General features: G+C 37.7%; 2 protein-coding genes across 2 annotated transcripts in view; one reads left to right on the top strand and one right to left on the bottom strand.

The window, feature by feature from the left end:
* Positions 1-16,728, bottom strand: part of LOC139135106 (DALR anticodon-binding domain-containing protein 3-like) — a 56,679-nt gene extending 39,951 nt beyond the window's left edge. Inside the window, exons 1-3 of the mRNA XM_070702345.1 lie at positions 16,406-16,728; positions 15,677-15,993; positions 8,405-8,787 (exon numbers count right to left, since the gene is read on the bottom strand). Of these exons, the coding sequence (XP_070558446.1) occupies positions 8,405-8,787; positions 15,677-15,993; positions 16,406-16,657 (952 nt within the window). The 5' untranslated portion in view covers positions 16,658-16,728. The remainder of the gene's footprint in view (positions 1-8,404; positions 8,788-15,676; positions 15,994-16,405) is intronic.
* Positions 1-21,757, top strand: part of LOC139135105 (Kruppel-like factor 1) — a 54,728-nt gene extending 32,971 nt beyond the window's left edge. Inside the window, exon 2 of the mRNA XM_070702344.1 lies at positions 19,472-21,757. Coding sequence (XP_070558445.1) covers positions 19,472-20,820 — 1,349 coding nt within the window. The 3' untranslated portion in view covers positions 20,821-21,757. The remainder of the gene's footprint in view (positions 1-19,471) is intronic.
* The last annotated feature ends 2,338 nt before the right edge of the window (positions 21,758-24,095 follow it).

Below are 24,095 nucleotides of genomic sequence, written 5' to 3' on the forward strand. Positions count from 1 at the left end.
CTGCATTCTTGACTTGACAAGGGGTATGCAAAGTGCCTTTACAAAACAGATTGGAGCACAAGTGTGATGTTATGACAAGTCATTCTAACATGGCATCTGAAGACTCCAATGATCAGGAACTACAAAATTAATTCAAAGTGGGTCGTCCATCTCTGACAGGCAGGTGACATGTATGAAAACTGACTGATTTCTTGTAGTTCTCTGAGGAATATTAAAGTCATCGGAGAAAGAATTAAGAGGCAGTTCACCATGTTCTTGTTTGGGATGATCAACAGCATTCTCCCTTAGTTATAATTACTGCTGTATTCTAAGAAAACCATTGCAATATCCGTTCTGTGGACATCCTTCATAAAACACTATGTGGTGTAATAATCCTGAGGTACAGACAGAGTTCCATGAAACTGAAGACAGAAACTTGATATACAACATTGGATGGTTTTATGAGAATATTGACCTTACACTAGACTAAGCAGTAACAGCAGCTGTGCATGATTTCACGTAGTTTCAGCCTCCAAAATTAAAGACCTAAACTTTTGCTTAAACTTTTCTCAAGGCAACTTTCAGCCATTTTCTTTCAAAACCAGGAATAAAAAATCAGGGGTCACTGTGCAAAATTACCCACCATTTACTGATATTTGAAATTAAAAATGGCATTAGCTCTACGGGGAGAAAAAATCTAAATTTTCAATTTTTGTAGAAATTAGATGCTAAAACTTTAATTGAAATCCACGAGCTTGAAAATGACCCCCTAAGTGCATCAAAAAGGTATGGTAAATTTGAGTCTGAATATCTGTCCCTGAGGCATATTCTACCTTAACATGGGGTTCATTTACCTTTGATAACAATCTTTTATTCATAAATATACTCCAGATTAGATGTCCAGCTAGTCCTAATTTAAGTCTTGCATCCCCTCTTTCCTTTTCTTATTTTTGCTTTTCATGATTAAGATTCTTGCTGTCTTAAATGAATATAATAAATAAATAAATAAATTTGCAATTAAAGCTATTTACCATATAAAATCTGCTCTTTCGTTTAAAAAAAATTTGTCCCGTAATATATTATTACCCTAGCACTATAATTACAGAGATAGAGAAATGTATGAGCTTAGTAGCCAAAAGTTTGACGACCCTGGATCTCTAAATAAGCACCCTGGTTTGCCTGAAAACATGAGGAGAAAAAATGTTTAATTTGAGACACCACTTTCCATCATTTTGGTGATGATCACTTCCATTAATATAATAGTGGGTTTAATCATTAATGTTACGAAATGCATTGTTTTTGTAAATTGATGACTGCTAATGTTTTCAATGTAACCATAGCAACATACCAGTACTTCAAATTGGTCAAGGTCAACTTTCAATGGCAAGGTGGTGATGACACCAATATCTACTGATTGTATCTTTTGCCATTTACTAGATATTCCACAGACATACTTTTTATAAACAAGCGACCTAGCGGCCGATATAGCTCCGCTGTGTTTATGTAGAGAATAACTATTTTTGACACATGTTGATGAAGAAGGTGGAAATCTTTGATAGCTCAATGCAGTGGCCAGAAAAAGTGGCTAAAATAGCTGCAAAAATACACAATAGAACATTTCATTGTACTTTGAATATATCACATTGGATCACCCCAAGAACATGTCAACCAAAGCTATCTGATGAGTAGTTTTTTGGAGAATAAAATTTTCTGACCAAAAATGGCAACAATTGCCCCAAAAAATAAAATTTGCAGATTTCATCATAATTTCAAAAGATCAAATTTAGTTCATCTATAGAAACCTGTATACCAAATTTGAAAGCTGTTGAACAGTACTTTTTGAGAAACACATTTTTTAACCAAAAATGGAAAAATTGACCCAAAAATTCAAAATTGCAGATTTCATCATAATTTCAATAAATATTATTTAGTTCATCTATAGAAACCTCTATACCAAATTTCAAAGCTATCAGATGAGTAGTTTTGGAAATACACATTTTTTGACCAAAATTGGCAAAAGTTGCCCCAAAAATACAAAATTACAGATTTCATCCGAAATTCAATAAATATTACGAAGCTCATCTGTAGAAACCTGTATACCAAATTTCAAAGCCATCAACCAGTACTTTTTGAGAAAGACATTTTTTGATCAAAAATGGCAAAATTGCCCCAAAATTACAAATTGCAGATTTCATCATAATTTCAATAAATTCATTAAGGTGATCTGTAGGAACCTGTATACCAAATTACAAAGCTATCAGATGAGTAGTTTTGGAAATACACATTTTTTGACCAAAAGTGGCAAAAAATGCCCCAAAAATACAAGATTGCAGATTTCATCATAATTTCAATAAATATCATTTAGTTCATCTGTAGGAACCTGTATACCAAATTTCAAAGCTATCAGATGAGTACTTTTGGAAATACACATTTTTTGACCAAAATGGCAAAAATTGCCCCAAAAATACAAAATTACAGATTTCATCAGAAATTTAATAATATTACTAAGTTCATCTATAGAGACCTGTATGCCAAATTTCAAAACTATCAGACCAGTACTTTTGAGAAATACATTTTTTGACCAAAAATCACAAAAATTGCCTTAAAAATGCAAATTTGCATATTTCTGCACAATTTGAACAAATCTGAAATAGATCATCCCTAGGGACATATGTACCAAATATCAAAGCTATCTGACCTGTAGTTTTGAAGAAGAAGATTTTTAAAGATTTTTTTACCAAAAATGAAAAAAATTGCCTTAAAAATACAAATATGCAAATTTCACCACAATTTAAACAAATCTGTCTGAAGTCACCCTAAGTAAACTGCATATCAAATTTCAAAGCAATCAGACAAGCGGTTTCAGAGAAGAAGATTTTTTTACCAAAAACACCAAAAAATGCCCCAAAAATACAAATATGCAAATTTCACTACGATTTGAACAAACTTAAGTGAGGTCACCCCAAGTGAGCTGCATATAAAATTTCAAAGCAATTGGACTTGCGGTTTCAGAGGAGAAGGCAATTGTTGACGGACGACGACGGAGACGACGGAAAATCAACCTATTTGATAAGCTCCGCGTCGCTGACAGCGTAGTTTTTATAAAAAACTGCACCAACAGTATAGGAATACAAGTTTCAACCACAGTGTACATGTAAAATGACAGTCAAACAGACTTCTTCACTTGACAAAACACAAAAAAACAGTAAGAACATTGAAACACACTAGGCAGCATTATAATCTGAGATCCAGGGAATCGGAATTTAAACTTGAAGTGGAAAACTCTTTTAATTCACGTGTAAAGCCATGAGGCATTTCAATACTTCCAAATGTACAGACCAACTAGTGAGAAAATTGTACCTGTTGAAACTTGAAAGGGAAAAAATAGAACATTTATCTCTATTTTTTTGCCTTATTACAATATAATCTACGTACACTCCTGATTACCAGTCTATGTAAAATATCAAGCTTTTTGAACTTTGGACATGACGCTGCAATTTAAACTTCAGAGATTAAACAACTTCATTATACAATCTACTGTACTTATCAAAATAGCCCAATACACCGTAGTTGAAAACAGGCGCAGTACACCTGGCCTACTCTCTGGCTTCAAATTGTGTGAGACTGCATAAAAACGGAAAGGTGCTGATACAATTGCATTTTCAACTTGAACATCAGACGATTACTAAGACCCTGCATTTTTTTCCCTCATTGAGAGAGGTTTGACAATGGAACATTACCAAAGAAATACATGCTGACTTATGTGACTTTTCTCATGTAACTTTATGTGAATTTGTAACTAACAAATGGATGGATGGATGGATGAATGAATGAATGAATGGATGAATGAATGGATGGCTGGATGGATGGATGATTGAATGAATAAATAAATAAACCAGTACATAATGAATTAATACTGTACATCAATGGACAAATCAATCAATCAATCTCTTTCTCCCCCATCTTTCTGTCTCTCCCCCTCTCCTCTCTCTCTCTGTAACCCTTTCTCTCTCCCCGTTTCTCCATCCCACCCTAGCAAAGGAAATTCTCTACTTCTTGGTGATTATAGATGAATTTTATTAGAGATGACTTTGACACTCTCTTTCTGTAAGTTATTAACACCATATAGGTGAGCATGTAGATATACTGCAATTTGCATTTCTTGCCAGTATAACTTTGCTATAAGATTTGTAGGCTGTTACGGAGACAAAGATGAACCGATTTACTCTCCATGATATGCAGAAGAGCCATATGAAAGAGGCATCACATGACAGAGAGCTCATTTTCCTGGTGTGAGAATTTTAGGTGTATAATACTATCTAATTAGGTATCCACCGTCCAGTTCACGTGAATGGTCGGCAATGATGTTCATTGATTCCCTCAAATCAAAGCAAACCTAGCAGGCATGGCTTAATGCCCGGTCAGTTTGTTTGTGGAGTGACTATGGTTAATGTTCACACTACACATTCCGAATTGTTAAGGTGTCCGATCGACAGTTTCACATTAGGAAAATAGTTCACATATCTGAATTAGTAGATAGAGCAGATAAATTGTTTTGTATGGGTGTCTGCCAAACTCAAGTCATTCTTTTTATTGCCTAAATACAGTTTTTTTAAAATAACCTTTAAAACTTCCTACGGGGCTTGCCCTGACTATCAACAGTTAAGATAACCATTGATAAGATCTTCAGAGCAGTCAAAACCTTAGTGCTTGTAAATTGTATCAAAATAAAGTCCAAACCCAGAGTTCACAATAACAGTTTAATTTGCAAACGCTACTAGGTTATTTCTCTTTATTTTGACCTCAAAAGTTTTTTTCCATTCTATCTACATCAGAAGTTCTCTGGACAGTACAATCAACACAAGATCAGGGTTTTAAGGTAGAAAGAATCTGCCACGGGTCAGATACTCAAATTTTCAAATTTTAACAATTCTTTTCTGGTCAACAGCTTGTAGAGCCTCATTTTGAAGCTCTTAGAGTGAATAAACTTTTCAACATCTTTAATAGGTTTGTGAAAAATCAAAAATTTAAATTTTGCTTATAGAGTTAACACAGGAATGGCAGCCATTTTGAAATTCAAAATATCAGAAAGTACAAGATGATTTGTTTCTCCAGTAGCAAAAATTTTTGTGATGATCCCTGATTTTCAGTCTTGCTATGGATCAAAGTTGCGTTTCGCAAAGTTTGAGCAAAAGTTTAACACTTTCAATTTTGAGGTGTGTACTATCTTAATATATTGTTTGCAAGGGTCTGGACTTATTAATATTCAAAATATTTCACCACTTTTGTTAGCAAACCATAATTCTGCCGGAATATAGAATATAGAAATAATGGGCGATGTCCTGACCATATACGTTTATTTATGAGCAAGGGCGAGAGGAAAGCCAAAAATCAACAGGCAAGACTTGCCAAGCCCGTTAATTTTGGCTTTCTTCTCACCCGCACCGCACCCATAAATAAGCATTAATGGTCAGGGCGGAGTCTGTTATTTCCATTATATCATCAACGAAACCAAGAAAACCATCAAAATTTAAAAGGGTTTCCCACGTAAAAGACAACAGGCCGCAGAACTTGTGCAATACACGGCACACTGTCACGACACTGTAAAAATTTTGCAAATTGGGAGATTTTTTTGGAAAAAGTGTCTAAATTCGGTTCACGAGTGATTCATTTTATTCTGTGATTGATTATGATCTTTGTACAAATCAAGTTTACGTTTTAACTGTAAAGTTATAATGGTTATGATATTATTCGTATTCACCGTCATATAAAGAAACCATTACTGTGTATTTGCGGTCAGTCACATGGTTCAGCTCGACCAATTAAAATGCGATGGACAGGGCACGGTAATATAATAGGTGTAATAATTGCATCAAATTCTGAAGTGTATTGCTGTAATCATATTAGTTTCCAGAAGGGGGTTACGGAAATTTTTGTCCCAAAGTGGGAATTTTCATGACACTACCGGTATCTGGATGAAAACAACTTTGGTAACTTTGAAGCTTAGTTGTTGTTGCACTCCTGAGTACATGACCACGGCCGCAGTCAGATAATATTTGGTGGGGGAAACTTTTTAGACACAGATTGAAGTTTTTGAAGCTGAATTCCAGCAAAGCAGAGCCAGCATTGCACACATTGTATCACGTCCTGCATTATCTTATCTCTTATACGTACCATTCGAAAGATAGATACAATGAGTGTACTTAATCAAGCTTGAAAACAGTTTTAATACTATGACCAAATGTGAACTGAACACGCTCCGTCATATGAGAAAAACAATAGGAAGATCCTTGTCTGCTAATAATCCTATTAAATAAATAAAAGAACCCTCTCTGAAATTTTTTTTCAGAATTTTGATTAGGATCATAGCTGTGTTTAATTCCATAGCAAAAAGACATCAACACAGGTCCAATAATGAGTATCATTCAAGGTAAATAATAATTTATGGCCTAGGTCCCAGGAACAAATGGAACATAGCAATATCAATTACGTTCTACGTAAAAGTTGCATGCTGACATTGATTGGCTACACTTGGCATGAGTTTCACAAAGACCAGAAGTCTCAGTCGTCATGTGATCAGGTGGAATGAATGGGCGACAGGAAATGCACAAAATGCGCAAAATCCCGAAAGTATGTCACGTGTATGAAACAAAAGTCCCAGCAGGAAACAGGATTAGTGAAAACAATCACCTAGAAAGTGTTAAACAGGCAAAAAAAAAACACTTTTATTATTACAGGCAACTATCATAACATACTTTGAGGTTATCTAAACAATAAACCACCCCAAGCTGATGGGTATATGATTTTAATGACATATACATATACAAGCAGTAGTGTGTGCATTTATGGAGTCAGCTGATCAGTTGCTGAGATGTGTATAATGCTATTATATTACAACAGTATATTAAAATTCTGGTGTGGAAATGTTTAGATTCACTCAAGACATCTTTCACTGCCCTGGCAAGTGTTCTATATGATATTACATGAGGCCCTTTCTTCCATTTCCAGACTTATAATATCATCATTTTTCCATAATATAGGACATTCATTTGCAGGAATTTCTCTGAAAAACCCCCCCTTTTTTGATTCCATCCCTTGTGCATGTGATGGTGTTCTGTCACACAAGTCTATGGGGTGATTGGTGTCACTGTTTATGCTAATACAGGACCACGGTGAATGTTACAATGCCTTTGACAGTGAAAATCTCTTTACATGAATTAGCAATCTAACAGAACTGGAGCACACACCCTGACAACACAATGCAATGCATTTCCTGGACTTTGTGAAGTGATGGTGATTGAATTTGGACGTGGAGAGTCCATGTAAAAATCTGTATTTGTTGTACATGAAGCTACATACGGAGAATCGTAACAACACATCTACACTTTATTCTTTCTTTGTCACCGGGCATGAAGATTCACATTTCAAACTGTCTGAATGATAACCCTGTTGATCAGCTGTCGCTCAGAGTTATCTTGTCAACTACTCACTTGTCATACCTGTGGTTCTACAATGTATTCGACGATAACCTCACTGGTACTGATGACATAAAATTTGATGAATACGATAACAACGCAATAAATATCAAGTTGTACTATTGTACTTTGGGTGATGACTCTTGTAGTTTGCTCTCACTCCATTGTCTGATTTGAGTTAGAGGGATAATTGTGTACTGTCGGGAAATTGGGCAGCAAATAAGAATTGCGGGGGTGGGATGGGGGTGGGGGTGTTAATGGAACTATTGTTACGGGATGTTTGTTGAGTTTGATGCAGCAATGCTTGATGACACATGATACATCAAAAGTGCAATGGACACCAGCTAACAATTAAATTTTCAACATAAGCTCTTCATTATTTCTGCAATCCATGACGCGCAAAATTCAGCAGTTTTAGCAGATGGAGTTAAGTGGATGCAAAAGAAGTACTAGAATAGAGTTTTTACTTGGTTCTTATCACAATTGGACTAAAAACGCTAACACACCTTCGAACTGGTCTAAAACCAGTAATTTCCCCTCGCTCAAATATTTCTTGGTTGAAGTTGCAAATGTTAAAATATCCTGTAAAACACAACACGTCCTAGAATCATTCACATGCTGTACACAGAGCACAATCCTAGGTTCATGCATATTTTCTATTCATAAATGACTTGTTATCCCAGGATATGTATAAGGGAAAAATATTCATTAATGCACCAAGCACAAAGGAATACCAAACTGTAGCACTTTTGAGTATCAGATCCAATACCTGATAAAAGAAATGCATAAAACTTGAAAAGGGCTTTGTTATCAATCAGAATTGTATACTAAACGGACAACTTTATCTTAAACCTGTCTTCCAATGGTTCTACTTTTGAAGGAAAAGGACGTACTGTGTTCAATAGACTTGGTACACCTAAAATATCACATGACGACAGATGCAAACTTACCTTGCACATTTTGAATATTTTGATCGTATCCATTTTTACCAATACTCTTTCCTGCATCTATCAGAAACTGCCGAATGTGAAGGAAGGCACCGTCCTTGTAGCTCATGTCTGTTGTACTGTCACTATCAGCAACAACAATTGTACTGTCATTACTAGAGTCACTGGTGGGGCAACTGAATTGTGAACCTTGTTTCCCATCCAGATCTGTCCTGCTTTCACAGTACATGTACTTGGAGTTTTTCACCTTCTCAGTTCCATCAGTTTGTACCCTGTCAATGTCCCTTTGCTCACAGCTTTTTTCTCCAGAAAGACTGATTTCAAATGCTGCAACTTTGGCCTTTAGCTCTCCAGGTGGAATATTTGGTGCATGGATGACATCAAATCTAATGATAGAAAAAAAAAATTATGCATGAGATGTGCATTACATTGTAAGTATCTATTTATTATAAGGTAGAACGCACCTCAGGGACAGATATTCGGACTTGCAAACTTTTACAATTCTTTTCTGATCTACCACATGTGGGGGTTCATTTTAAAGCTCTTGTGTAAGAAAACTTTTCACCAGCTTAGTTTTTCGAAATTCGAAAATTTTATTTTTCTCCATAGAGTTCAACACAGGGATGGAAGCCATTTTGAATTTTAAATATCGCTAAATCTTGAGTTATTTCCCTAGTACCAAATTTTGCACAGTGACCCATGATTTTTATTCTTGATTTTGAAAGAGAATGGTTGAAAGATTCCTTAAGGAAATTTTGAGCAAAAGTTTAAGTCTTTCACGCGCGAACTACCTTAACAATGCTGGTACTCAGAATTCTGAAAATCATAGCTCACCGTGGACTATCCTTAAATATCACTGGCTACTGTGCTGTCGCCTAGCTTCATGCTATCCCAGCATGCTTCCTCCCTACCATATGTTACAGACTATGAAGGGGATTTTGAGAATCCACATCACTTTAATAATGTACCATCAATGGGTTTCCCACATCTTGTCTTTGTATAGCTGCAATCTATCTATGTAATGTCTTCACAGGTCCAAGGGTGTCATTCATACATAGTATCTATTTAGTTTTTGTTACTCATCTACTCTTGTTATCACAATTATGGTTTTTATTGTTGTCCTCAAGTAGCATCTCAGAGTAGTGATGATTGAAGTGGTACCATAACTACAATCAGTGCTTTGACTATTTCTATCTTCATGGCTTCTTGTTGTAAGTACATAAGAGTGAAGCAATCTATTCCATTTTATAGGTTCATAGGACCAGCACCTTGGTACATTCATTGGCCCTGCCACTCTGTGATAGAGATTGTAGTCATGGGGTATATCAACTGATAGCTAGTGGTCTGCAGGGACTTAAAGAATTGCACATCGATTGGTCAGATACCAAGCTAAAAAAAATGTTTGTGATCTTCCACTCCAAATCATTGCAAGTTTTCATTGATTTCTGATACCGCGATAGAATATCTATCTATGAATTGCATTGGTACACTTGGTTCTTGATCTAGCCTGCTATCGGACAGCATACACAGAGATACAGACACAGACACACAGATATAAACTTGCACTGTCAATGTGACACTACTACTAGTCAAGCTTGATCGTATCTTCTATGTTTCAGCTCACTGACGATCAGGTTGCTAAGTTCTCATAAATCACGTCAAATTTAAAGCTATGATGCCCCAGAGTCTTACAAGAGAAACCATCGTTACAAGATCTTTTCAGATATTGCTCCATATTTGAGTGCGCTTGTTATTTTCTCTCGCAAATCAAATTTCTGATTGCGTAAGTACCGAAACACTAGACACCACGACACACAAATGATAACAATGCATTTTGTGTGGGTCACCTTTTGTACAAAGTCTACCAATGGTATTGGCTTAAGGTCTTCAGGTTAAGAGATACGGTTCATATAGATAAAGCATATGACATGCATATCAATAGGCAGATCTAATCTCCTGACTTATCACAGCCCAGGTATTCCAAAAAGTTGGAAAAACAATAATATATGTTGTGTGGCATTGATATTCTAGTGATTCAGCACATGACAGAGCACGATACGCATAAAGTCCTGGCATAAAGTACACCTACGGTTGACCTTTGCAGGGTTCATCTCCCATCGGTCTATGAGTTTAAACAACTCTCAGAGTTAGAAATTTTTGGAAACAGAGATAACTGGTTTATATCTCAGGTGTGCATCTAGTAAGTGTGAAAAAGATGTGACACTGCAGCGATCCATATACACACTGATATTAAAGTCCATGATCTTCGATCCTGCCTCTTTCCCAAGCATGGTTGATCGGTAGTCCAGATGCTGGGCTACTTGAAGCTATGGTACTATCAGTGATCAAGACAATGATTTTTTTGTTTTGAACTCTACTGTTGATAGATGCTTTCAATGCATGCCATAAGACAAACAACCACACAACAAATCTTTGACCAAAGACACCTTCGTGAAACCACATCTCTTCTTTTCAGATGTGTTTGTGTTATTTGCTATCTACTCACAAGGATAATTCCAGCTTTTCTACTGATTTAATGGGACAGAAGCTCTAACTTTTGAAGATTTTTTTACTACTGGTATTTTTGTTTTTCATGTTTCAATGTACAGTTTCTTCTCCTACTTCCCAAAGCATGTTAAGATACACAGTATTAAGCTGGTCAATCAGCCTCCTGTACACCTGTAAACTGCACTGTTGTGGTTGACCAGTGAATTCTGGTCCACACTAGAATTCAGATGTAAACAATAACAATGCATTTTACACTCAAGCTGCCTTGACAAGCTAAACAGTAGGTGTTCAACATCCTCTGGGAGAGTAGAACAAGAACTTGCCATAAAAACAACAAGTCATAAAAAGTTAAAACTACTGGCCCTCTAAGTGAAGCATATCAAATCATTGACAACATATGTAATAATTAAAACATGTCAATAAAATAAAATAAAATATAAAATAAAATAGTAAATATTGATTTTTAAATTTTGTATAAATGGAGAAATAAGTAATATTTTTCAACATATTTGAAATAAGTTAAAATACTGCTAGAACGAACATTATTTAGACAGTTTAAAGGGATCAAGTTTAGTCTGTAAGAGGATTATGGAGGTGTCATAGCCTTTTGTTTTCCATTGAAATTGTAATCTAGTTAGCAAATTTCTGGGGACAAGATAATCTGACGCCTGACACAGCTGTAACATGATGGAGAACAAAATGACATATTGGCATCTATTTGACACAGTGATGGAGAACAAAGTGACATATTGGCATCTATTTGACTCAGGCTGTAACATGACAGAGAACAAAATGACATATTGGTATCTATTTGAAGTACATGCTTATTAGTTTAGAGTTTGTAACCCGCAAACCTTGACAAATTGTATCGAAAGGTTACATTTGATGCCTAACAAGAACTGACATAATTTTTGGCTATTGGCTGGTTTTGTGATGGCACTGTTATTGTGTAGCGGACAGAAATGCAAAAATGCAGCGACTTGTGCACAAGATGACAGTAAACAGCTTTCTCACTGGTGAGAAAATAGATATGTAACTTTCCGTACAAGATTCAAAATTCTGCTACTATGATGGTAGATCCAGCGAGTGACCACTCACTCATTTAACAGTCAGTTTTCAAGGTGATAAGTACAGATGATCTTCATCTGCTGGCATGCTCTGTGATAGAGCTTGATGGCATATTTGTAACTCCTACAGATAAAAAGAATTATGAGTTCTTTCTCTACTGCAGGATAATTCTGTGTACGAAAAGAGATATAAGGAGTCATCTCTAGCCAACTTTATAAGTTAGCTATGTTATTATACTGCTAACTGAAATACAAGTGACTGCCTGTTTACCCTTTAATTTTTCCCACAACAATTTTAGTGCAGCATTTTACCAATGAATTTGCTTGTAATTTGTTGATAATTTTGGAAAACTGCTACAGTTTTGGAACAAAATTTTGGGAAAAATCTGAAAATAATTGACTGAGTTATACTTTATAAATGTGACAAATATTGACTTTGGCACTCAAAGGGTTAATGCGAGGGCCAACAATTACTATTAAACAAAGAATATATGAGTGACACCAATATGCAGGATGAAAGTTGAGTTCAGACGGCCAATGACTGCATCGGCAGGATTCTGTCAGCCAAGAACTTTGCATGCTCCCAGTCAGTTGGACACCTGTACTACACTCTTAACATCAAGAAAAAGAAGAAAAATAAGCTTAAAATAGGGAGGGACTTTGTCCCTTTGGTATGCTAAAACTGATATACAAACTTTTCTTATGTAAAATTAGAAACTCAAATCTAGTCTTCTTAAGATACCCTGTACTATCACTACGACCACTGATAATAGCATTAGCCAATCAGAAACTCTGTTCTCCACTAAATATAGTGCATGTTGCGAAAAAAAGACAATATCAAATGTGAGTTTTGACAAAAAGTTTACAGAACATCACTGATGATTGGCTGAGACTTAAGTGAGCCTGGGAATGGAGAGTTAATCCTCTTTCTCCTAAGGGGTTAAAGGTCACCATTGCCAGGTGTAATTTAGTTGCAGGAGGTATGGCCAAACTTACACTCACAAGTTCAATTTGATTTGCTGAGTCATCTGTTCAGTACCCCATGAATAGCGTAAGTATAGATGGTTATTTGTGAAGCACACAAAAATCTTCATCATTTAGATCATAAATTTGTAATATTTTTGAAGATGTCATTGGCAGAAAACATACATTCAACCAAACTAAAGTGAGTAAAAAGAACAGTCTCTGCAAAACACGGTACAGGGTCAAATTCTCTCAGTGGTGCAAAAAAGCTTTTGTAACTAATTTTCAGTTGTATCATAATATGCTTATGTCATGTACCTTGCAAATTTACATTTTGTAAACCTTTGGAACGCCGTGTACCTGTTTCATTCTAATTTGCATCTCCTGTTGACATTGTTGGACTCATCTTCAGTATCTCTAATCAACGTTATCAAGATATCCAATTAGAAGGCCTGGGTTAGTGCTACCTACTATAGCAACAGAAAAATTATTGACCTAATCTGGTTACTACTATACTAATGTGTAGGCTCTGTCTTATTCCACTGACAACTCCCTGGCTTATATCCATAGATTTTAAATAATGTAAAAAACACAATGTATGCACTTGACCTTTCATCATCAAATTAAATTTTGCTAAGACCTGATGTCTGACAATACTTTTTAAATTTTGCTGACTAAAATAACTGCTATCTGCAACATAACTTTTTAAATCATGAAACAAAAAAATTCAATATATTTCAATCATTCTTAATGTTGGTATGCTCAGGCCTAAAGATCATTTTTTACAGTAACTCTTTCAAATCTGTTACCTTAATGTAACTCTTTTAAATCTATTTATCTTAATGAAGACTTTGGTATCTACATTGAAATGTAAATATACCTAAACTTACATTCATTAAAATTCATCTGCATTTATATATTTATCAGGTGTGCAGAATTCAAATTAGCCCTTCAACACTAGACATCCAATTTCTTTTCTGAACAGTACAAACTTCTAACTTTAATGCTTAGAACTTTTTCACTGGGATTAGATATACTAAGACCTTGCTGAGCTCATTACATACATGTCATGTACCCACAATGAATTCTAGATTAATAGTAATGTTGTTGTATTTGTTTGTTTTTTTGTGTGAATTATACTGTATTTTTAAATAAAGCAATCATGTGTTAGCAAGAAAAAAAAGTTTCAGAAATCACCCTATGGGTTGACCTGTGTAAAGTTTATTCAACTCTGTGTCAATTTTGGCATCACCACAAATAATATGTCACTTAATAATCTCCTATCCCCTTTTAAGTGATAAAATAATTCAAGTACCAAATATTCCTAAATAAAAGTCATCATCAGTTTAGCCACTGATATTTGTTATTAGTTGTTCAAACTATATTCAAAATCATGATCTGTGTTCTAGTCACAGGAAGTCAAACTGACCGTTTATTGATTTTTACTGCGTGCATAAAGTACTTATATCCTTATGACATTTGCAAACAGAGTTTTGGCTTATTTCCTCTCTTATGTCATTTCATAAATATCCACTAGCTATTAAGTTTGACAATTGTGATAAACACACCTGTTACCACCTTTCACACTTTCTATCAGTTGATTTCCACATTGAAGAACCAAATTCCTATACTAAGACTGGCATTATCTTTCCCATTGTTTTGAGCATGTTAATTTTGTTGACGTCCATTTCTGACAGCTTGTTCCGACCTGGTATCAGTGCACAACTTCATTCACATCCAATATATGGGGAAAGGTGTTCTAAATATGAGGGAACTTCAAAGCAGGGTTTTCGACTGACAATCCTTCCACAACTGCACAGGCAGAGTTCTTGTAGAATAATAGAGTAGCAGTATTTTCACTGAAATTAAATCAAATACTCCTATTCTCATTTCAGTAACATTCCATGGTATTTTCTCTTACATGTAATGGCAAAAGGAATGCTGAGTAGTTTCTGAATGACACATAAAGCGTTTCCCAAATGAAAAAACTTACACTGAACAGAAAAAACTTCAAAGTACTTGTGTACTACTATATATTTGTCGTATTTTCTTCTCAGATTTGTTATTAGTACTAGGAGGTTGGATGAACTTTGAATAGTTGAAATGACCTACAGTACATAATTTGGTACCTAGACAAGCCCACATTAGCACTTTCCAATCTTTGTGACACAGATAAAGTTTTACATAATTGAAAATCTGGCACACAGGCCCATCAATCTGTCTTATTTAGCTCTGATTGACAAGGTATCCCACTTTCACTGAAACAATTATTCTGTATGAGACTTTTCTATTTTCAGAACCTGGGGAGTTACTTCAGGATTTCTTTACAGTCATGTATTTAACAAAACAACTATCTGATTAATGTACATTTGCAGTGTTTGCACATATGTTTTGAGTTGCTTGCTTTGGTGAACATAGCATATGATTATGAAGAACTTTACAATTAGGTATTATATCCTTAATAGGACTAATTATTATTCATCTACCCTTGGGCAAAATGAACAACTGAGCTACAATGTCAATGATCTTTTCTGTCTTCATTTCCTGCTACTCAAGGTCAAGGTTACTTTTAGATCCTGGTTGTTACACCTTATCATTGCTGGTGCAATTGCCTTAGCTCTGCCTATGTGGTACATGGAGGTAATAATTGGATCTTTTTTACCTCCATGTGTGGTATCACTGGAACATTTTCAAGAATCATCGACAGAGCAATTTGGAAACAATGATAAAAACTTACCCGTTGGCAGCGAGCAGACATCCAGTGTGTTCACATAGGAACAATGCTCTAAGACTGGCCAGTGTTAATCTGTCAATCTTACTATTCTTTCCGAGATTTAAAAAGCAACAGTTATTGATCAGGTACGATCTATGTGAACGGCTTGATACTCTTCCATATTGACTGCCATCCTTGATTACTCTGCCGAGGACCTTCTTGAATGTCTTTCCCCGATGCAATTTCAAGTATATGGCAGTTTCAGAAACAAGAGTTGTTGATACTTCTAATGTCCATGATTGACTTGATTTTACCAATTCTTCACAGAGCGAATCTAGGTCCTACAGTAAAAATACACGCAAAACTTGTTAACATTCTAATCTTGAGAGGGATGGGTGGAAATGATGGTATCTGGAAGAATCATACTCTTAGTATTTGCAGGATTCAGTGTGGCCGTTTTTGAAAGCTGCAAATTCATGAACTCTCCTAATATGGCGTATCAATACTTAGAGGGTGCACAGTCCGTCAAAGTACATGGAGGGGCTGTATGGGCAGATAACTCACCCACAATGTCATTGAAAAGAATGCCATTGGGCGCCATGTGGTCCAAACAATGCGATTGGTTTATTTCTAACTAGGCCAACATAGTAACAAAATACGCACATAGAGGAAAAACTGTGATACATATTTCACCTTTCTGAAGAGTTTCTTTTACTGACTGAGAGAGGAACATGGTTTTTAACGACATTTTACCTCTGAATTTGTGGTACTCGGCTCAAGGCTACTCCGAGGAGGCGGAGACGTTAACGCCTCCTTTAATGATGCACTTGGAATCTTGAAATCTCCACTTCCAAAGCCTTTCGTACTTTTATGCAAGAACAAAATTTTTCTTTCGTTCGCGTTCCGTCTTCCTTGATTCCTCAGACGTGTAAATTCCTCGAATTCACGATGAAAATGTTCAAAAATATCCAAATACACATCGTCCGCCACACAGGGGGCGGCCATATTGAATTTTACAATGAGCGTGCGCAGGAGGAAATCCCCCACAATACTTTGCGAACACACAAACTTTTCTGAACTTTTTACAGATCTAACGGCGGCACGCTAACTTGATCGATGTCCTTTGCAGGAAAATTAGCCTAATTAAACAAATTAATCGACAAAATGCAATGGTGATTAAGATGCCATGTAGTTGTATATCTTTCCTCTCTCTCAAACCCTTCTTTTATACTGAAATGGATTCACTTTGATGTTGACAGCAACCATGAATGACATAAAGTCTGCAGTTATATGCAAAATACTCGGGAGGCCTACCGGGCTTTTATTTGTTAATCACTTCGCTGTTACTCCAGCTCGAATAATTTAGTCATAAAAACAAAAATACTCCTCAACATATAAACCACACTGGCGGTTATCTCCTTATTATTTTGCAACATGTGTCTCAATATCAGCTATTCGCCGGCATGTTCCGTTCTCGTTTAGCATTCAGCGCTTATCTGCTCTTCTCCTTCTCACGTGACCGCTGGTTTTACAAAACACACACTCCTTGTTTTCTTGTTTACTATGAGCAGTAGCTCAGTTATGTAAATGCTAATGCGATAAAATTAGGACGTTGTGATAACGACAATTAACGATAAATGTTCGACATATGCTTCGTAAAGTCATCGCTGGTAGCAGTTGCCGTATGTTAACTCGAAAAGTTCAAGTGTAAAACGACGCGTCGTTAAGCACATTGACTTTGATTCACGATCCCTTTGTATTGTTCATTACGTCGTCCCAGTGAAGGTATGGCATACAATTTAACAGTTAAACAAATATTGTCAGTAAATACAACAAAGCTGGAGATTGCCTAAAATACTGTAATTAAGATAAGAGGCATTGCTATCATATGGTTCAAGATAAAAACTAACTTGAATTGCGTAACTTATACAAGTCACTTCAAGTCGTATGCATACGAGTAGCTGCTGTGATACGACGTCCAAGCCTGCAATATATCATTTGAAACAGCTGTTGAGAGAGAGAGAGAGAGAGAGAGAGAGAGAGAGAGAGAGAGAGAGAGAGAGAGAGAGAGAGAGAGAGAGAGAGAGAGAGAGAGAGACAGAGAGAGAGAGAGAAGAGATGGGGGTGGGGGGGGGAGAGAGAGGGGGGACAGGGTCATATCCGGTTACTGGAAAACGCGGTGTTTATTTTAATTTATTGACCAGACTCTAAGGCTTCCGCGGAGCTACTGTTCCTTGTTTTAAGAAGTATTTTGTGCCTGCCAAATCAGAACAGAGCGATACTAGAGCGTATAAACTACCCGACGATACAGTTTGAAGAAGCGGTCACCGGATCGAATTTTCTTTAGAATTGTTTTTAAAATCGACCTTCGAATAGTTGTTCAACACAAAAAGTTTACAGCAAATTGAACCGGATCATTTAATCATAATATATATTTGATTGACAATTCGTTTTTTCTTAATCTGATAAACCCGTGTTTGACGCAACCACGGCAAGAACGAACATGCTCTCTTTCTCTTTGAGTGGTTTACACAGACCTCATAAGTTAACCTTGAAGGAAATTTACTCCACAGACGCTGAGACCACAAAGAAAATAAAAGCACCTCATCGGGTCGGTGGTCGTACATCATACATTTTATCACCCGATTATTGAGTTGCTTTTTCACTACACTCGTATTTCTAGTGATCGTGACACACCAAATACATTCCACGTATTTCCATGTATTTATGAATGCTCAAAAGTCGTCCGGTCACCGCGACATATTAAAGTATTTCTCTAGTGCATTACTTGTCAATCTTGAGCTCATGAAACGGACACTGTGCACACAATAATTTCGATATGTAAACAGCAATGAATTAGATCCGAATTTCTGATATGACCAAAAAGTTATCGACGGAAAAGTGGCAGTTTGACAGGGGGCACGATAAAGACAATGCGACATACCGAGGCCTTACCACTTTCTCCGTTCAGTTGCCACTTGCTAAAGTGATATATTACATTTTATGATACGCACCGATTTTACTGTCGATTTTCAAAGCGCATGTCACGTGAAGGCAAGAAGACTGTAGTTACATGAGTTACGTGCGACCGGAGTAGTGCGTTCTTAAACGAAGGTCTCGTCGTTTCTTCAGATTGTTCTCTAGCATGCAGAAGGCATGGAATTTACTTTGCAAAAGTCTGAGATTTTCTGAAGAACTTATTCATGGCGAAAAGGGTCACAGTAACGATGTAGTTAATGTAAAACTTGCTGAAGTTAAAAAAATATTGTTTTGGGTTTTAAACAGTAATCCCCTGTTTGTCTTCAGTTGGAAAACCTGGCTGACATTGAGTGAAAACGATTACAGTGTAGATTTCACTGTGAGACTGAAAACAATTTCTTTAATATCTGACCTTTGACTCAAGGGACATTACGTGAAGTTTGGGTTTCAGAACGGTTGTACATAACTAACTGCATAGAGACACCGTGTGAAGCTTTCCCGCCAAAAATCAGGCCATTCCAGCGGTGAAATTCGATCGGGAAAGACCTTAGGCTAACCATGATTACATGGAGGGTCAAATTCCATTGCAAGAACACTCAACATGTCCACAACGAAATGTGACATGAGAGTCATAAAGACTTATGCCAACCATTATAACACCAGGTAAAGTTCCAGGGGCAGGACGTATCATGAAACGAGGTATTCAAGAACTGAAGCCTCAAACAACTATTATATGCAAAACTTGATAAATTAGACCCCAGTCAGAACTCCGTTGAGTGGATAGAAACCAATCAGAGAAGGCGTCCTAACAACTGTATCTTGATCTTGTCTCTTTCGCAGGATTTACATACACTGCTGACCAATCACAGCTCTCCGGCTGTCCACAGGATACAATAGCAGACAGCTTTATAGTGCCACAACTCACAACACTTGTTACGGCTACTGGTCGTCTGCGCATCGGCGATATCGACAGTGTGTATGTTTGGCCTGGCCATATACACACCGTAAAGTTCCCACTCAACATGGTCGATGTCTATCGCACAAGTTCCAGCCTTCAACGTGAAATGTGGACACTGCAAAGACTGAATTCATCTGGAGAGGACAGCGACACTAGTAGCTTATCATCAGACGACATTTTCAATACGCGGTCTAGGGGATCTTCGGCCAGCAGTAGTCCATTGAGCAGGAGTCCCGTTCCAAGCGGCGATGACGTCTTGCTAGAGTATCTGTTTTCCCAGGGTTTGGCAGATTCCATTGAAAAGGCAGGTCTTAGTAGTTACAGACAAATGAACACTGCCGTTAATACGATGTATCAACTTAACTCGACCGTTTATGATGCAGCTTACATAAACCTGCCGCAGACGCCACAGACGCCACTGCCTTCAGCGTCGACGTATCCATCATCTTTCATAGAGCCATTCCCAACCAACAACTGCGCCTTTAACGTTGAAGACCAGCTTCCTGCAGAGGATGCCCTTTCACTGCTTGATGATTTTCTATACGGTGACCAAAGCCTGTCGGAGTTGTCACCGTCCGAGTATTTCGGACAATATCCCAGTCCCGCGGTTAACACCATTGACTTAACGCAAGACGCAGCAGCGACTTGGTCGTCGCTGTCTCAGCAACCTGTTGCAAGCTCTCCAGTCGAGCACCTTCAATTCGGACACACGCAGTCCCTTGGGGAAAGGCAGTCTCCCTGTGTGCCTCCGCACGAGCTATCGTCCGCGGCGCCAGCAAGCAGAATCAACGTGCTTCCCCCGTCAGGTGTGCGCATAACCCATTCACCTCTGGTAGGCAAGGCTGGCGGTAAAGACACGCAAAAGACCATGGCAAACAAACTGAACGGGGACGTCGGTAGCGGCTCGCCGAAAAAGACAACACCGGATGACAAGGTTCACAAGTGCAACTATCCAAACTGCGGGAAAATGTACAGCAAGAGCTCGCATCTGAAAGCCCACCTGAGGAGACACACTGGAGAGAAACCCTTCGTCTGCACCTGGGAAGGTTGCAAGTGGAGATTTTCGCGGTCTGACGAACTGGCTCGTCACAAACGCTCACACTCCGGCATCAAACCGTACAAATGTACAATATGCGAAAAACGATTTTCACGCTCGGATCACCTGTCAAAGCACATTAAAGTGCATTTGCACAGGGGGTCAAGAGGAATAAGGAACACGAACAGAACTTGATCTAAGAACGTGACCTCAAGGAACAGTCCTCGAGATACGATGGGAAATAAAACTTATGAGCTGTACAGTTTCAAACTCTATTCGGAGCGTGTTCATGAACTTTTTATGCAATGAAACACGGGTAATCTAGACTTATCGAACGTAATCTATAGTTAATTGGTACAATTATTGTACACCCCAGGCACGAGGCCAAAGCATCGCAGCATTGACACTTTTACATGTAAACAATTACGCTGTACGTTGTCAGGAACGAGGACGTATTACTAGACCTGTACCTCGGTATGAAGTGCCGTCTAAGGATGCATTTTTGTCAAGCAACGCACACATTGTTATTACTGGTTATGCAGACTTTGACAGTGTGGTCAAAGATTGGTGATCTGGAGTCCAAAGCCCCGTAAAATTTGACCCGCTATTGCGGAAAGGTTAAAACTCTGGCCTCTGCAGAGATTTCCAGTGTTAAAGTTCCAGCAGAACACTGACTAGCAAGTGTTTTTGTTTTGTTTGACTTACAAGTCCTAAACTGAAGTACATTTCTCATATTCGAGCAGTGCCTGTCTCTGTTTAGTGTGTCAAGGCCTCCCTAGGTCCAGCAGTGTACGTTTAAAACCACATAACGCCCACTGGGTCGCAATCACTTCGGGCATACAAGCGATCATATTTCATTTCATTTCGAGACAGCGTGGAGTATAAAGAGTCGCCTTCATTTGTATATATTTAGTATAGGTTAAATTTTGTGGAATGGGATCTATTATATGAATGAACTTTTTTCCAAACCACATAATCTGATACTTTGATTTGTTACCTAAGAAATTTTTATCTGCTATTGCATAATCGGATCGAAGTGATTTTCGTGAAGTTTTGATAAATTTTCATCATTCCACGGAACCTGTACGTTTACTCTTCTTAGTTTTGATTAAAAATAATACGAAACACAAGACGCAAGGACTGTTTGTGTGTGTTTTTCTCGGTTCGAAGGAATGTGAACGACTTAAAAACAATCAAGACTGCATCTAGTCCAGTAAACATTCCCTATTGTTGCCTTCCGGGGAGCCTGTTTATGCCATTTGATCCCCGATTACGCACTGCCAGGAGAACAGATAGCATGCCTGCCCTCATGGGGCTAACTATTTCCCCCACACCAGTTGGTGGTTTTCCCACACCGCATTACCATGATCACTCCCTGTAACACATGTCCCGCCAATATACGCTACTTTTTCAGTCGGAATTTAAAATCAGTTTAAAATCAAAACCTGTGTGTTCCTTGCAGTGCTTGTCTCGTGGAAAGATCGACATACACACGTACATACCATGGAGCTACCAAGTGGCTCCATGTACATACATAGATACATACATAGATATATAGATACATACATACATACATACATACATACATACATACATACATACATACATACATACATACATACATACATACATACATACATACATACTAGATAGATAGATAGATAGATAAATAGATACATAAGTAGATAGATAGAGACATACATACATACATACATACATACATACATACATACATACATACATACATACATACATACATACATACATACATACATTTGTGATGTTTGTATCGATCGTTGTTTCACTCACGTTCTGACCAATCTGTGGTTTGAGGGGTCGAAATTCCACCCAGGGTTCAGGAGTGCAACTGCTTTAATCAGTTAAAACATATTTGCAAACAACCAGTTCACTCAGGTTGCGCATCTTCAAATTTCTGATCATCATATATCACGGCATATGGACATTCTCGATGGTGTTGTTTATCTACGCATTGTTAATCCCTCGCCGGCATATTAGCGGACATAATACACACGCACACAGACAGACACTCACACGCACAGACGCGCACATATTCTTTATTCATTACTGGATGCTCGTGCTCGTCACTGCTCTTCCGTCCAATCGGGTTGGCCTCAAGCACCAATGTCTTATACTGTGAAGCAGTAACTAATGTTACCACACAAGACAGCACTGGATTACGACGAAGAAGGCAAAAGACAAAAACAACCATACCAAAGTTTTGCAAACACTGAACTGAGTTATGGGCAAATTATGATCGCCCTTGATTTAAAATCGATAAGTAGGTAAAGCATGGGGAAAGATGAAAAAAGAGGCACTTCAATTTTCACACGCCACGGAGCCGGCAAGTTCGCCGACGAGTTTAGCGGCGTAGCATGTGGTATACCCCGATATCTGGGCTGTACACAACTCATGGCAAATATTAGAACGGCGGCGATACTCACATTAAAAACTTGTAAAACTGCCTTCTGAATGGCTTTATGATGGTCAGTGTTTGGTCGTATAGCGCTATCTTAAAGAGGCTCTAAAGTTGTTATTTGTTCACGAAAAGGGTAGTGACACCATGTATTGAGTTTGATTGATGGTAACACAGCGCAAACCCTCATATGACTGCGACAGGTTTGATAAAGCGATGAAGGAGAGAAAAAAAAATTAACCCGAATATTGAACAAACCGAAATCTTTGCAAGCGCACATGATGGCATGGGGTATGGCCGGCTAACGATGTCTCATTTTAAAATTTTCCGCTTTCGGTCACGTGGTTGCCTGTGCAAGCCGCGGATTTCGTCGGGCTGCACGCGACTGCAAAGGTCCCCCGTGACGCTTGTATCATGTTACAGAAAGCGCATCAAAAGTGAACACGGCTGACCACTGACAAACATATCCAGCATTCCTCGTCGTCCGAATTGTTCTGGGTAACACAAAGTTGACGAGATCGAGAAGAATGTTAAATCAAATGGGGAATCGGGTATCTGCAGCAAGTCGCAAAAGCAATGTTCGGCTTCTGAGCGCTCAACATTCATGAAAAAGTGGTAGTAACTAGTATCGATATGTTTTGCTGAGAGATTTATACCAAAACGCAGTCTCCTCAAAGGAGATGACAAATTGGATATATATTTTGAGATGATGTCCACCTTGATGTCTCAAAGTAGAAATATTGTTGATAATGAGCAAGAATAAAGATAAAGAAACGGGCATCTTACAAGCACAGTGCACGAACAGTGGCGATGAAAAGAGGGATTTGACAAGCTGAAGTAAGTGTTTCACGGAATTCATGTTGTAGTATCCATGATATATCTTGTTTTTATTTGTGCCAGGGAGTACTGACCTAGGAAGTGTTCAAACAATACCTTGCAAGAAGATGACGTCACACGGTTGAGACCCCTGCGAAGACGGTGCCGATTGGTACCATCACAAGTTTCCCTGAACCGGCTCGCCGATATCAACAAATAT

Source organism: Ptychodera flava, chromosome 6 (assembly GCF_041260155.1).
Source record: "Ptychodera flava strain L36383 chromosome 6, AS_Pfla_20210202, whole genome shotgun sequence".
NCBI lineage: Eukaryota > Metazoa > Hemichordata > Enteropneusta > Ptychoderidae > Ptychodera > Ptychodera flava.